General features: G+C 45.3%; 1 protein-coding gene across 1 annotated transcript in view; it reads left to right on the plus strand.

Annotated features, from left to right (window-relative positions):
• Nucleotides 1–217: 217 nt before the first annotated feature.
• The window catches only part of CORIN (corin, serine peptidase), a gene marked incomplete at both ends in the record, with an annotated part of 135,988 nt that continues 122,544 nt past the window's right edge, over nt 218–13,661 (plus strand). Inside the window, one exon of the mRNA XM_080343669.1 lies at nt 218–292. Coding sequence (XP_080199795.1) covers nt 218–292 — 75 coding nt within the window. The remainder of the gene's footprint in view (nt 293–13,661) is intronic.

Here is a 13,661-nt window from a genome sequence, read left to right on the forward strand (position 1 = left end):
CAAAAGGGGTGGGGATGCGGCGGCTTTCTAGCGGAGGTTTATTATTATTGGGTGGAGGAGGGGGGAGGGAGAGTCTGCCGAGCAGACAAAATGCGGAGCCCCCCCGCCTCTCAAGTGTGTATGTGCGGTGGCTGGGTGGCCGCAGTTTGTCAGAGACCGAGGTAGAGAAGGGTGGGGGGAACGGCCAAAGTGGAGAGGGTTTAGTGGCAGCCAGAGCATGCTCTCCATGCAACAGTTCCCTGCCCTGACTGAGGAGGAGGAGCGCTACCGGCAGGTCCTCTCCGCCAACCAGGTAAGCCGAGCCTGAGTGCGCTCCCTTCCGCGCTTGGGGGTCACGGGGCCGGGGTCTTGTGAGGGCAGCTGAGCCCCTCGCCGTACTTCCCCTCTCGGGGTGCGGGCGGGAGGCAGCGCTCCCAGGGGGGCACCCCCGACCACCGTCGGATGCAAGGGGTGGCGGACGGATGAAGGGGACCGCGGCCGCCGGTCCGGCGGGGAATCCCAGTGCGCCGGGCACAGCCTGCAGGGCCGAGCGGCAGGTTGCTAGGGCAAGCAGAGAAGGGGCGAGCCCCGATCCGAGCCCTGCGACCTGCCATAGCGAGAGCGGACCCGTGGCCCGCAGGCAGGGACGGTGCCGTGACCCCGGGACGTGCGCCTGGTGGGGGCCGGGGACAAGCGATTGCCCACGCCCAACCTGCCGCGGCGGTGCCGTCCCAGAGCGCTCCCGTGTCGAAACTCGCGCGTGTGCGGCTTTGCGGGAGAAGTGCTGCGGACAGCCGAGTTCAAGGGCGGGGGATGTAGATAAGTCTCAGTTAACAGCCGGTCGTTATTAGCGTTTCACGAAGAGCTTCGCGTCCCACTCTCTCCGGTTCTCTCATAAAGTCATCAGGGAAGATGACTGTTAATTACTCTGTTAATTACTCTGGCGTTGGAAGGAGTGGAGAGGAGTTGCGCCGAGCCCGACGGCAACAGATCCGGCCAGGGTTTGCAGGAGCAAAGCTTGGGCTTGATCTCCGGCAAAACGGCCGTGGCAGCTCCACCCGCAGCCGGGCTCCCGGGGAGCCGACCCGCCGGGACCTCGCCTCCGGCGCGGTTGCTGCCTCCCGGCAACAGCAAGGACTGGCGAGTCCCGTCGGATGCACCGGAGGGTCGGGCGGAGGGACTCCCTCCTCGCCCTTTTCTCCCCTCCCGCGGCTGTCCGGCGAGTTGGTACCGCTGGCCGCCACCATCCACGGGAGGTGGTCATGCTGTGAGGTTCACAGGGAGGGGCAGCATACCTAGGTGGTTGCAAGTGTCCGAAGGGGGTAGCGCGGGTGTTCCCGGTCTTCTTGCACACCCCCTAAAAAGAGGGATGCGAGGACGGAGGAGCACACGCTTTGCCTGCCCTTACGGGAGAGGCTCCACGGAGGCGGGAGGCTTGTAGGAGGCGGCTGACGCGCTAGTGGGAACCTTCAGGGTCGCCCCCCCTAGCCTGCCCTTCCCGTCTCTAGCCGGGGAGCAGATGTCTCCCCGGTGCGCTGTGAGAGAGGGGAAGTACGGCGAGGGGCTCAGGGGAACAATGGGGCGGGGGAGGGCCCTCCTGGTGCGGAGCCCCGCGGAGAGCGGGCGGGAGCGCTCACTTTTGGAGGGCTGGCTCCGCTTTCCGCCCGCCGGGCCGGCCAGGTGCGAGCGGGGGTGCCGCTCGCACCCGAGGAGAGGGCGGCGGAGCCTTCCGCGCTGCCGCACCGATCCGTACGCGACCGAAATGGCACAGCAGCGGGTTTTACAAGTTTGTAAACACGGCAGTGTACTCAGTAGTATCGTTGCTCCACTTGATTTAAAATGCAGAATCCTTGGACGTGTTTTATGGCAGACGACTAATTAATTAAACTTTATTTTGAATTATTAACAGTCTGGCTGAGATGGTGAAACTCTTAAGTGAAATCAAATATCTAGAGCTTTTAGTGCATTCACGGTGTCTCTTGGGAAGGTTTAGCTTTCAGCAGTAAAAATATGGGAATGGACTTTTCCATATGGTCACGTACACCCTTCCTGTGTTCCTAAAAGATGGACTAGTCAGCAGGACTAAATTGTAATTCTTTAGGGTTTTTTTTGTAATGGATGCCTTAGTTGGAGATCTCTTATAAGCTTCTCAGGTACACAGGCAGTGCTGAGTTAATGCATCACTGAGGTGACCTAAACAACTATAAAGGAATAATACAAGGAATTATAGAACCACTCTACTTATGTGTCTCTGTAGAATTGGTGACATCTTGGACATCAAGGTTCTGTAGGTAGCAGGGGGCTCCTCCAGGGGAATCCCAAGCAATGTCCAAACCTCCTTCAGAAAGGAAATGCTTGTGACTTTTTTAATCCCTGTTTCATCAATCATTTATGGTGTACCCCAACAGCAAATTTTTTTCTGCTTGTGGGGAATCCCGGCCCATCAACCACACGTACAGTTGTCACTCAGCACATGTTTTAAATGAAACCTTACTTTCCGGAGAAGGCTGTCAGGGTGGTGAACAGCACAGCTCATTTGCCCAGGTTAGAGGAATCTGCCTTTGTTCTGGTAGTATGGGGTGGGACTGTCAGGACAAAACATTGTTTTTTCCTCAGTCTTTTGGAGCTGTGACTATTAAATACTGAAGAAAAAATTAACTTCATTTCCAGAAAACTTTGCTGGCGCTTGACTGTATGCCTGTGGTAAATATCTTGAGTGTGCAGTGAATCAAAAGTATAAGATGCTTCAAGATGATTGGAGGTGTTCTATAAAATGTGCAATGCACATGGGGGACTTTAATATATCTGTGTTATTGTTTGGCTGTTAATTTTGTATTAGATGATGTCTGCAGATACAATTGAAAGCCAGGACTGTTAACAGTGCCAGTAATTATTTTAAAATGCAAGCTTACTTGAATGTAGGAGCTGCTGCTTGGTTTTTTGGTTCTGTTTTGTTTTTTGGTTTTTTGGTTTTTTTTTGTTAAGCTGATATACATGTTTAGGTCTTAGCACTCTGCTCCCTCAAGGAACATTACTGTCTTGACATTATACTAAGTCTGTGTACCGCCAGATGCATAATTTCTTGTCATTATTTGCATGGCCAAGCATGGAATGCATGCAGAGGCTGAGGTGGATAAATACCCAGACAGAAATTTCGTTTACCAGGAGGGGAATTTTCCTTCCAAGAGAAGGCAGAACAGGGAAGGGAATGTCAGAATGGGTACACTTGGTGAAGAAACCCAGCAGCAACCCAGCAGCTCCTGCTCTCACCACTATTTAGCTGCTCTATACCAACAAATGCTGAACTCTAAACAGGCCCGTTTGACACAAATGGGAGGACAGTGCTTCCATCTGTCTGGTTTCTGAGTCTTTGCCATGCTGAGGCCCAGCAGATTCAGGCCATCCTAATACAGCAGGCACAATAAAAGCACTTACAGGCTCTTCCTTAAGAGATGTGGCTTTGACCCTACATGGATCAGGAAACCATGGATACCAGGTTGTCTGCTTTCAGGGCGAGCAGCATGTGCTATGAGGCAATCACCCACAATGGCACTATCTTCTGGTGCGGTCAGGTTTTAAAAGATGGCAGCTCCTGCTACATTGTGTGGGAAGAGTCGAATCCTGTCAGCGTGTCATATAGACTCAGCAAGTGCTTACAAGGCCAGATGAATGGCTTGTTTCTGAATGCCAGACAGGATTTGGCAGGGGAGGGTGTCAGGCCACTTGCGGCAGGGCGGTTCTAGGCTTGGGCATTTAGCCTAGGCCGTTCCAAATGTAGCATCCAGACACCTCCTCATTTCAGGATGAAGCAGCTCAAAAGCAGGGCTTGAGGGGAGCAGCCTGATTACAGTTAAAAATAATGATGTTTCTACTCTGTCCCATTTTCTCTCCCTACCAAAAAGAAATGGACTGTATAAGTGGCAGGTTGGGTAAGCACAGTTCTCCGGCACCAGAGAAGAAAGGTGAATGATATCCTCTTGTAAAGTGATGGATTGTCACAGCAGTTCAAGGAAAGCTTAAATCCTCCTTGAAAAGGTCTTCACACACACAACTGAAGACAGTGGCCAGACAGGCTTCATCTTGACTGCCCTCATTGCATCTGTATTTTTAATTCCCTGTGAGCCTCCACAGTCAATTATAGTCATGTCAGGGTGTGCAGTTTCATATGGGACTGTCCTGAATCTCAGTCTGGGTGCTGCTGGGGCATGAGTCTCCCTCCACTTGCTGGGATCTGTAACTGGGGGAGATAATATCTGTATGAGGTGGGTCCTCATTTCCTGAGAGGCTGCATGAGGAAAAATGGACGAAAAAAAAGGAAGAGCACCTGGGCCTTGTCTAGGTGGCCTGGTGCCTTGACTCGCCTCGCAGCCTCTGTGTCCTCCGGCCGGCCCGGATTGCCCCCTGTCCCCAGCCCGTGGGCGGTAGCGGGGCGGGCCGGTAGAGCGGTCAGGCCGGGCGGGGCGGCGGTGCCGGGGCGCTGGCGATTCCCTGCTACAGCCGCATTGCCCGGCTGGGCTGAGAGGCAGGGCGGGGGAGCTTGTTCGTGGGTGCTTTCCCCATCCACAGCCCTGCGGCAGAAGAACATGGTGCCGATCGCATGCCCTTCCTCTGCCCCCCTGCCCCTCTATAAATAACTCGCACTGGGCTGGCCTGTCAGACTCCGCCGGGCAGAGCGGATCCCCTGACCTGGGCCGCCTGCAGTGGAAAGTCTGAATGCAAAAAATACCGTAGTAAAAATAGCCCAGCCGAGTAGCCCCCGCCGCAGCTCCTGCCGCAGGGGCCCAGTGGCTCGGGGTGCCGCGCCGGCCCTGGCGCTGGCCGCTCCCCGCGCGCCGGTAACGGCTCCCCGCGCGCCGGTAACGGCTCCCCGCGCGCCCGGCCGCGCCGCCTCAGCGTTGCGCGGCGCGGGGAGCCTCCCCCTGCATCCAAACCAGTGTGCGCTTTCATACCTTCACGGTAAATTATTTTCTCCTTTCTTAACTGTCGGATGGAAGCATAATTCATCTCTGCTATCCTGTTGTAGAACAGGTAGCTCCCTTCCAAGTAGTGTTTTTAATTTTGGCTTGTCTTTCTAATCAGCAAGCATGAAAGAAATAGGGATAATGGTTTAATATCCTAAATGTAAAAATAATAATGAGGCAACAGTCAAGCAGGAGCCTGCCATTTCAAAGAGAGGTGAGAATCTTGCTACCTCTGAAGTTCAAATTATATTTCATCCCGTGCCTGCCTTGTGCAGAAGACTGCTCCCCTGAATGGACAGATTCTCCTCAGCTGGGCTTTCAAGCCACTATAATTTAAAACAATGCTTATTATTACTTGTTTATGCATATGCTGTTGTTTCTGGTTGTTCTACCTGTGAAATCTGAATATCTAATGGTTAAAGGCAGAGGTAGATACCAGAAAGGGCTGTCTGATGGCTGCTATGCCTTCTCCTTCTGGTGCCTCCACGTTGCAGCTCCTGGCCCTCAGTGCCCACGGGAGCACGGCTGCTGTGGGTGTGGTGCTGTGGTGGCCTTGGCTCGCAGCCCAGCACCCGCATGGCCACCTGCTCATCCCCCCTCTGTCCTGCGGGGTAGGGGAGAAAATAGGAAGAGTGAGAAGGCTTGTAGGTCAAGATAAAGTCTGGGTGATTGCTTACCAGTTACCGTTGTGGGCAAAACATACTTGACTTAAGGAAACAAGTTTAGTACTAAATAATATAAATATTATATTTGTATTGGTGACACTCCCTTCAGCAAGGCAATGAGCGGCACAGGGGAGGAGTGTGGTTCTTCTCTGCTGCACCTTTCTTCTCACTTTTCCTCTACTCTGGTATGGATCCTCTATGGGCTGCAGTCCCTTTGGGAATATCTGCTCTGCCATGGAGCACCTACTTCTCCTCTGACCCTGGTGTCTGCACTGCTGTTTATTGCTCTGTTTGTACTTCTTTGCTCATGTGGTGTTTTTTGCTCTTTGTTAAGTATGTTTTCACAGAGGTACCACCAATTTGGCTGATGGGCTCAGCTGTGCCCTGTGGTACAGAGCCAGCTGGAACTGGCCATGGCCATCATGGGACAGCCTGTGGTCTCTTCTCATGGAGACCACTCCTGCAATCCACCCACTGCCAGCAGCTTGGCACCTACACCCAGTACAGATGTCCATGAAATCAGAGACAGAACTGCCTAGAAGTGGTGGCCACCTCATTATAGTGTCAGCTTGGGAAAGAGTGTTTGCTCATAACTGACCAAAGTGGCAGTGTTACCTCTGTGGTTGTCTGCTCCCCTGTCTCTCTTCCCTGATCCTCAGATCATGAAAGGATGAAATGAATCCATCTGTCCTTCAGTTCATTTTTACCATCTCTATCATGAGAGTGGAACCCCTGTAGAATCTGCTTCTTTGGGTGCCACACACTTTATAATTCTGTATTTTTGCTAGTATTGTTGCCAGCATAAGGTGTTTTTTAGTGCATTGCCATGTAAAAAGTGAAAAGAGGCTGAAAATCTGATATTGCCAGAGCTGCTTTGTAACAATGAAGTTTATGCATTGATGGTTCAAGCCCTTTGGCTTGCATGTTTCCCACAACAGCATGCATTCTGTGGGATCCCCACCTTTGCATACATGCTAAATCAATAGAGATATATATAATAATTTATTTATTTAATAATTTTCCAGAGAGGAAACAGAAATTGAGGCAGTTTTAGAAACTTCTCATAGAATAATCCATGAGGTACAGCTCCTATAAACCTGTGGGAAAGAAGACTGTCAAGTTGCATCACTGCAGGTGCTCCTGTAAGCTACTGCTCTTCCTGAATCCCAAGGCTTACTTTTCTTGCAAAAGAAGCATTTTCCATATTGAACATTTAAGTCATCCTCACCCAGTCCTTAGGGAAAAGGAAGTGAAGGTAGACATGAGTTTCCTTCTTTTGACCCACATCTATTCCAATTCACGTGTTGTAGTTCAGAAAGAGTTCAAGTTCAAAGCTCAGTGGATGATGCTCATGCTTTGGGACCAGCTGGTCAGTGATTGTCAAAGTCCATCTTTGCCCTCTTCTCTTCCTCAAACCTGTTAACACTTTGTTCTGCCATATACAGAACTTTGTGTTATAAAAAGTAATGGGCTATTTGAATCAAATAACTAATAGAATTTTCCATGTCTGATTGGTTTGATACCAGAGAGATTTAACTTAACAATGATTTAACATTAATAGTAATTGCCCAGAGCAATTGCCATTGCTTGTCACCTCAAAGAGCTGCTAGTTTCAAAATAGCCTATACTGTCACTCCAATAGCACTGGAAGTTTCAGACTCAGGAAGCATTTCCTAGGAAAAGAGACTCTAATTTTTTCCCCTTGCTGCCTCTGAATGAAGCAGTAAGAAATCACTTATGTGCACTTTGTATTGTTCATCTCATTAGCTTTCAGAAAGCAGTCAGGGCCTTCTCTTGGAAATAAAACCGCTGAACAGCACCGAGGAGCATTCTATCCCAGGTCTCTCAGACCTGCAGTTCTGCATTCATGTAACAATACAGCATATAGCTGTAATATACAGTTATGTCTGCTTTGGACTTCCATGGGCCAGTGGTGCGACACAGCTTTCTTCCATTGCTCCTGCTTTCGATGTTAAATGTATTGCTGGGTGTATTATTTTGCCTATGTTAAAGTTGTCCCACAACCAGTAGCACCTAGACGTCGTAGAAGCAGAACATGCTACAGTTTTCATGCTTTCCCCAACCTTCTGCATTTTCACGGCTTCAGGAAGAAAGTCAGATGGCTGAGCCAACCTTGCCTTAACAGCCTGTGTGTTTTTGCCGTCACACAGTGTTGAGGGACAGACACTGCTGAGAGACAGCTTATTGTTTGAAAGATGCTAGTTCTGTGCATGTACAAATATTGTTCAAACGGATAATATATCTGAAATAATATAATAATATCAGGAACTGTAGAGTAAGTAACTTAAGTAGTTCCTTCCTTCCTTCCTTCCTTCCTTCCTTCCTTCCTTCCTTCCTTCCTCCCTCCCTCCCTCCCTCCCTCCCTCCCTCCCTCCTTCTTTCCCTCTTTCCCTCTTTCCCCTCTTGCTATTTGATTTGTAGCAACATGTAACAGAAGAATTAAGTAGTAAATGCTTTTTTTAAGCTTCAGTTTGCCCCTGCTCAGTCATTTTAAAGGTCTAAATTTAAATTATTTGTAATGCATGTAAACAAGGCTGGAAAGGAAGCCTGAAATAACAATTGAATGTGTTTAGAAGTTACTAACAGCTCTCCTTTTCCCTTATAAAGTCAGAGTATATGGAATAGTGTTGATAGTGGTCTGGAAGGGCTAAGAACCCAGATGGTTTCCATTTGCTTTTTCTTCCTCATAGATAGAATTATTATGTGAATATTGAGGATTTCTAAAGAAAATGTGCATGGGAGGAAAGCTGGCATCCATCCTAGGGATGACAATTAAATTGAATAGTATTAGCCATAGTAGGGTTTTTCTTCTTTGACAAAATAATTCACCAGATTATTATTGTTTCAGTGACTTAGATAGATGATTTTATCCTACAATTCCTTGTGTGATCCATAAACCTTTGATACTGTATCCAAGTCATAGTCAAACACGTAAACCAATGTTAGTGCCTTGTTAACCCACTTAATCTTGAGTTTTCTGTATCAGCTTGTTGTTTCATAACTTTGACAATAATTAATAGGTTTAATCTCTAGTCACCTCTTCAGTTATTTCTGTGAAGATGTCCTGGTAGTTTCCAAAAATATCCTTCTCTTTCTTTATTTTCTCCTACTGAAGCAATATGTTCAAAGATGACATGTTTCTGGACAAGGTGGTATCCTATTGAAAAATAATGAGTCACCTGTAAATGTCATACGTAGTAGATTATCAACTGTGAGACATTGTGTAAGTCCATTTTCATCTTTGGGAAGAGGACAAATAAATACCTGGCTATGTTGAACAGATGAAGCTTTATTTTGACACTAAACCATGTGCTTTACTTTGATTTATATTGCTGCTGCTCTTATTCTTTGTCTAAGGGTTAGTATCTTTTTATTCACAGGTAAAAAAAAATGTCAGTTGTGTAAAGTTAACATTACACATTCAAATCCAACATTTTAATTTCTTCTGGGTGGATGTTTGTAGTGTAAGGAAAATCTATACATTTTAGAGAAAAAGGAATAAGAAATGCTTGAAACATAAGGATACAAATGCCTCTAAGAAGATTCTTAACATTTGTTTAGCTTGCATTCCGGTTTATCATCCAGTTAATGTCATTTAAAGCTTCTGATTTTAAGTAGGTTAAGTAATTGCATAATCAGTAATGTGCGTAGCACATATATGGTGTGCTGGTTACTTTCAAGTTCGTAAGGCTAATCCCAATGATCAGGCATTAAAAGGAAAAACAAAAGATATGTCCGGTTATGAGATCTAGTTGCCTTGTGTAGGATGGGGCTTCTGGTGAGATTTTTGCACAGGCAGTGATTGATACACTGAATGGGGGCAACAGGGCAGGCAGGATTTCTTTTTGTCCCTTCTAGTTTTCCAGGCTTGATAACTGCCTTTAAGAGGACATCTTATTCCAGCTATATCCCTCCACCCCCTCAAAATGTTCATTTCAAAATCTTTTTGTTGTCACAAATTAGGCCAATAAGATTTATTTATTTCCAATTTTGCTTTCTGGTGCTAGTGGCTTTTGTGTGGGCATCTGCTCATTGAATTCTCGGAAAGGCAGGAAGCTGATGCAAGTACTGTGTTAATGCCCTACCTATTGAATTGTTATTCTCAACAATGTATCAGCCAGAGACTTGGCATTGCTGATTTACTTGCTTAGCAAACCTCAATGAACTGAACATCTGGGTAGGCCGGAAAGCATCAGAGTGGTCTCTGGGTGTGTTTGGAAAACAGCGTGGTGCTGTTGAAACTTCCATGAGTAATTTTTGCAAGCCCCAGGAACTTAAAGAAAACAAATAATCCCCAAAGCATAAATTCTGCATTAATTAAAGATTAATTTCCCCAAAACACTTCCCCACTGCCTGCTGAGGTAGGCTGAATGGATGTTCATGTTCTGGTATTGGGAAATATCAGATATAATGCTAACCATAGTCTTGTTCTTAAAAAGAATGTCTTCCATAGACTTCAATGTTTGAAAAATCTTTGCTAGGTTCCATATGCTTACTAAATCTTGCTCAGCTTATGAAACACGGGAACATCAGACATCATTCTCACCAGCTGTTAGTAATAAAGAAACGAGTGCTTATATTTGTGGTAAATTTGCCATCATCTGAACTATTTCTTAATCTGAATGTTCTTGAAAATTCAAAGAAGCTCCATTGTAAATATGGGAAGCATCCACTATAGTTGCAAGTTTACATCAGTGAAATGATAAATAATTGTAAACATGTACAATATATAAGTATGGATACAATTAACACGCCAATGTGGAATAATTATGCAGCAGGACTTTCTTTGAAAAAGGAAGAGATTCAAACACATTGCTATTGAAGTAGTGATACTGCTGTTCTCTAGTAGTGTTAAATATCCTTTTTTCCCCTCTCTTCTAATTCCAGTTTTGAAGAGTGATCAGTACTGACCCTATATGATGGCTAAATGGTGTGTTTATTCTCATTTTAAATGAGATGGAGAGCAGTTTTTGCTATCATACCAGATACAGGGAATCCAATAAAGTCCTTACTTTTCCACTTCGGCCCTTTTTGTGAAATGTTAGGCATAGATCACTTGTAATGGAGAACAAAGGTCAATAGTTTGCATGCGAATAACTTTCTGATTTCTAAACAAACTATTCTCAGGAAGACAAATCATTACATTGTTTATTTTTATTTATTTCAGTATCAGGTGCTTTTCAAAGTGCCTTTATAATCCACCAGACTGCCAAGATAAAACACTGGAGCCTTTCCCAAAAGAACTAGATGAAATGAGAATAAACTCCTCAGAACTCCAGATCTCCTGGCTGTAGTGCTTATGTCTGAGTGACTTACTTCCACCTCCCTCAAAGCCTACAGAAAGGGAAGAATGGATTATGAAAGAGAAGTTGCACCAGGAGTTTTTCTCTTAAAACTGAGCATACACTGCAAGATATTAACTTGGACACTGGTAATATCACTGGCAGCACAACAGTTGTCTGTCATCCCGAATAAGAACAAATTTGGATTTCAGTGTGTTGATGGCTCTGATAGCTGGTTGTACCTCAGCTAGAAAGTTCTAAGCGAGGGTGGGCTGTGTGTGAGGGGTCTGCATTTGTGCTGTTTGGACAGCACTGTAGGCATGCTCCAAATGAGATGGAGCTTGGCAGGTGGTGGTGCAGGATCTCAAACACATACATAACTGGAACACCATAGTTGTGTTTGAATTGTGTCTCAGCAGACTTATCGATGGCTCTGCCTCCGACTGAAGCTGGCGCAGCATCAGTACTGCGTTGTCACAGAGCTGGGTGAGACATACTTGAATATCATCTTGTCTCTTCTGGGCTTCTTATGCATATCTCCACAATTTTTCAGTTCCAAAGTTGTGTCAGTGGCTCACGAAAGTGCTGAAATTGTTTGTAAGGAGTTAAGAATCCCAAATTTGTGTGACAGAAATGAAGGAAAGAAAGAATACCACATCAACATTAATTGGTCTGAATTGGTGAATTCTGGTGATGCCTGGTTTGCATTTTTACTACACGGTGTCTCATGCTGGATTAGTAACAGCTTGAAAGGTAACCTGAATGGAAGAAGTGGCCAATGGGTCTCTGTGGTAGTCTGAAATGCAAAAAATCACCTTACTTCACCCATTGTGTCTTCTGTACACAGAAGAAACATCACTGACACAGTTATACTCTATTTCAACTGAATATGTAATTCAGGAAGGTTACATGTGTTTCTGGTTTCTGCTTCAGCCGAAAGAATCTGGCTGGACATGGAATCTAGCACCAACCATATATTTATTTTGGAAAGATGTGACCAGCTTTATATGACATCTCCCTTACTGAGCTACTGTGTATTTCAGATTGGTATGATGACTCAATATGTTTATATTTCAGCAGTCTAAATAGAGGTAAAACAGAATATTCTATTTTGTGGATGGGCAAGGAGGTCTGGTCATCAACATGAACTTTGAATGAATTACGTCAGCAATTTGTAATATGTCTGAGGATATGGAATTTGCTGGGAAAAAATGACAGGATTACAGTGAACTTGAACTATCAGGAAAACTAGGGCATTTCATTGTGCAAATAACTATTCATGTGATGTTAATGTGCTTCTCATGGTTGCTGCCTTGCTGTATGCAAAGTGGTGTGGGGTTTTTTTGTTTGGTTGGTTTGTTGTTTTTTTTTTTTTTTCCTAGATTGCATTATTTCCTTTTCAGAATAACTATTGCACTTTTGTTCTTAAATTCATGTACACTGGAATTTGAGTATTACTTGTATTTGCAGATACAAATACAGCTTAGTGTCCACTTTCTTTTGCTGCCTTAACATTAATTCTTCATGTTGTTTGGCTCTCTGATTCCTGTAACACTTAAAATGAAAGATTATGCAAAACCTTGTTTCCAGTGACTTTTTGCCTGTTCCTGTTTTTAGCATGTGACTTTGCCTGTAGCTTTAGAGGATTTATCTTTGATTTCTGTTGTTACAGTGACTATTAAGGCATGGTGTTATAGGTTTTGGATGATAAGGTAGCCAAATAGAAATGCGTTGCTGACTCCCAAATTTTCATGTGAACAGCACAGAACTGATAAAAATGCATGACATTTGCAGCTTCTGTTACTCACTCCCAGGCATTTGAATATTGTGAGTTGGCCAAAAGAGGTTGTAATAATGACTGTGTTAAAATAAATTTATATATGTGGTTGTGCGTTTAAACATTGACAGTTCACATATTCGGTTTTTGCTTTGTAGCCATGAGAACTGGGAACTGTCTTCCTTTACAGGGGAAGGAAAGTTGTAAAGGCAGGTATGGTCATGTTAATCCAATACCTAGAGCTTTCAGACCACCACCAAAAGAGCTGATAAAATCACGGGAGCTGACAGCAGGACACTGTTTCATTAGAAGAACAATATCAAGCATATGGAAAGAACTACAGATAATTTTCATAATCTAATGAATTTGCCATGCATGAACTATTACAGATTCCTCAGTGGCATTATGAGGACTTCTTTCTACAGGGCCACCTGTTTACTGCCCCCTAAGGACATCCTTTCTGCATTTCATGGTAGTATTTTCTTCTTTCCATTTATTTCCAGCAGAAATACTACATTGTACCTTGGTATATGGCTTGCTCAAGATATTTTGATGCTTCTGATCCAGCAGGTGTCTTTTACATTTCTTTGTAGAGACCCATAATGCACAGAAAATACTGACAGTAGGCTGTTAACCCTAATGATATTTCTTTATTGGGAGAACATCTGTTAAGTTTGTGGTGATAACAGCAGGATGTAGTTTTGCCAAGTGCTTATCACAGAATCACAGAATGTTAGGGATTGGAAGGGACCTCGAAAGATTATCTAGTCCAATCCCCCTGCCGGGGCAGGAACGCCTAGATGAGGCTACACAGGAATGTGTCCAGGTGGGTTTTGAATGTCTCCAGAGGAGACTTCACAACCTCCCTGGGCAGCCTGTTCCAGTGCTGTGTTACCCTCACTGAGAAGATGTTTCTTCTCATATTTAATTGGAACCGCCTGTATTCCAGTTTGTACCTATTGCCCCTTGTCTTATC

The sequence above is a fragment of the Nesoenas mayeri genome (assembly GCF_963082525.1).
Source record: "Nesoenas mayeri genome assembly, chromosome: 4".
NCBI lineage: Eukaryota > Metazoa > Chordata > Aves > Columbiformes > Columbidae > Nesoenas > Nesoenas mayeri.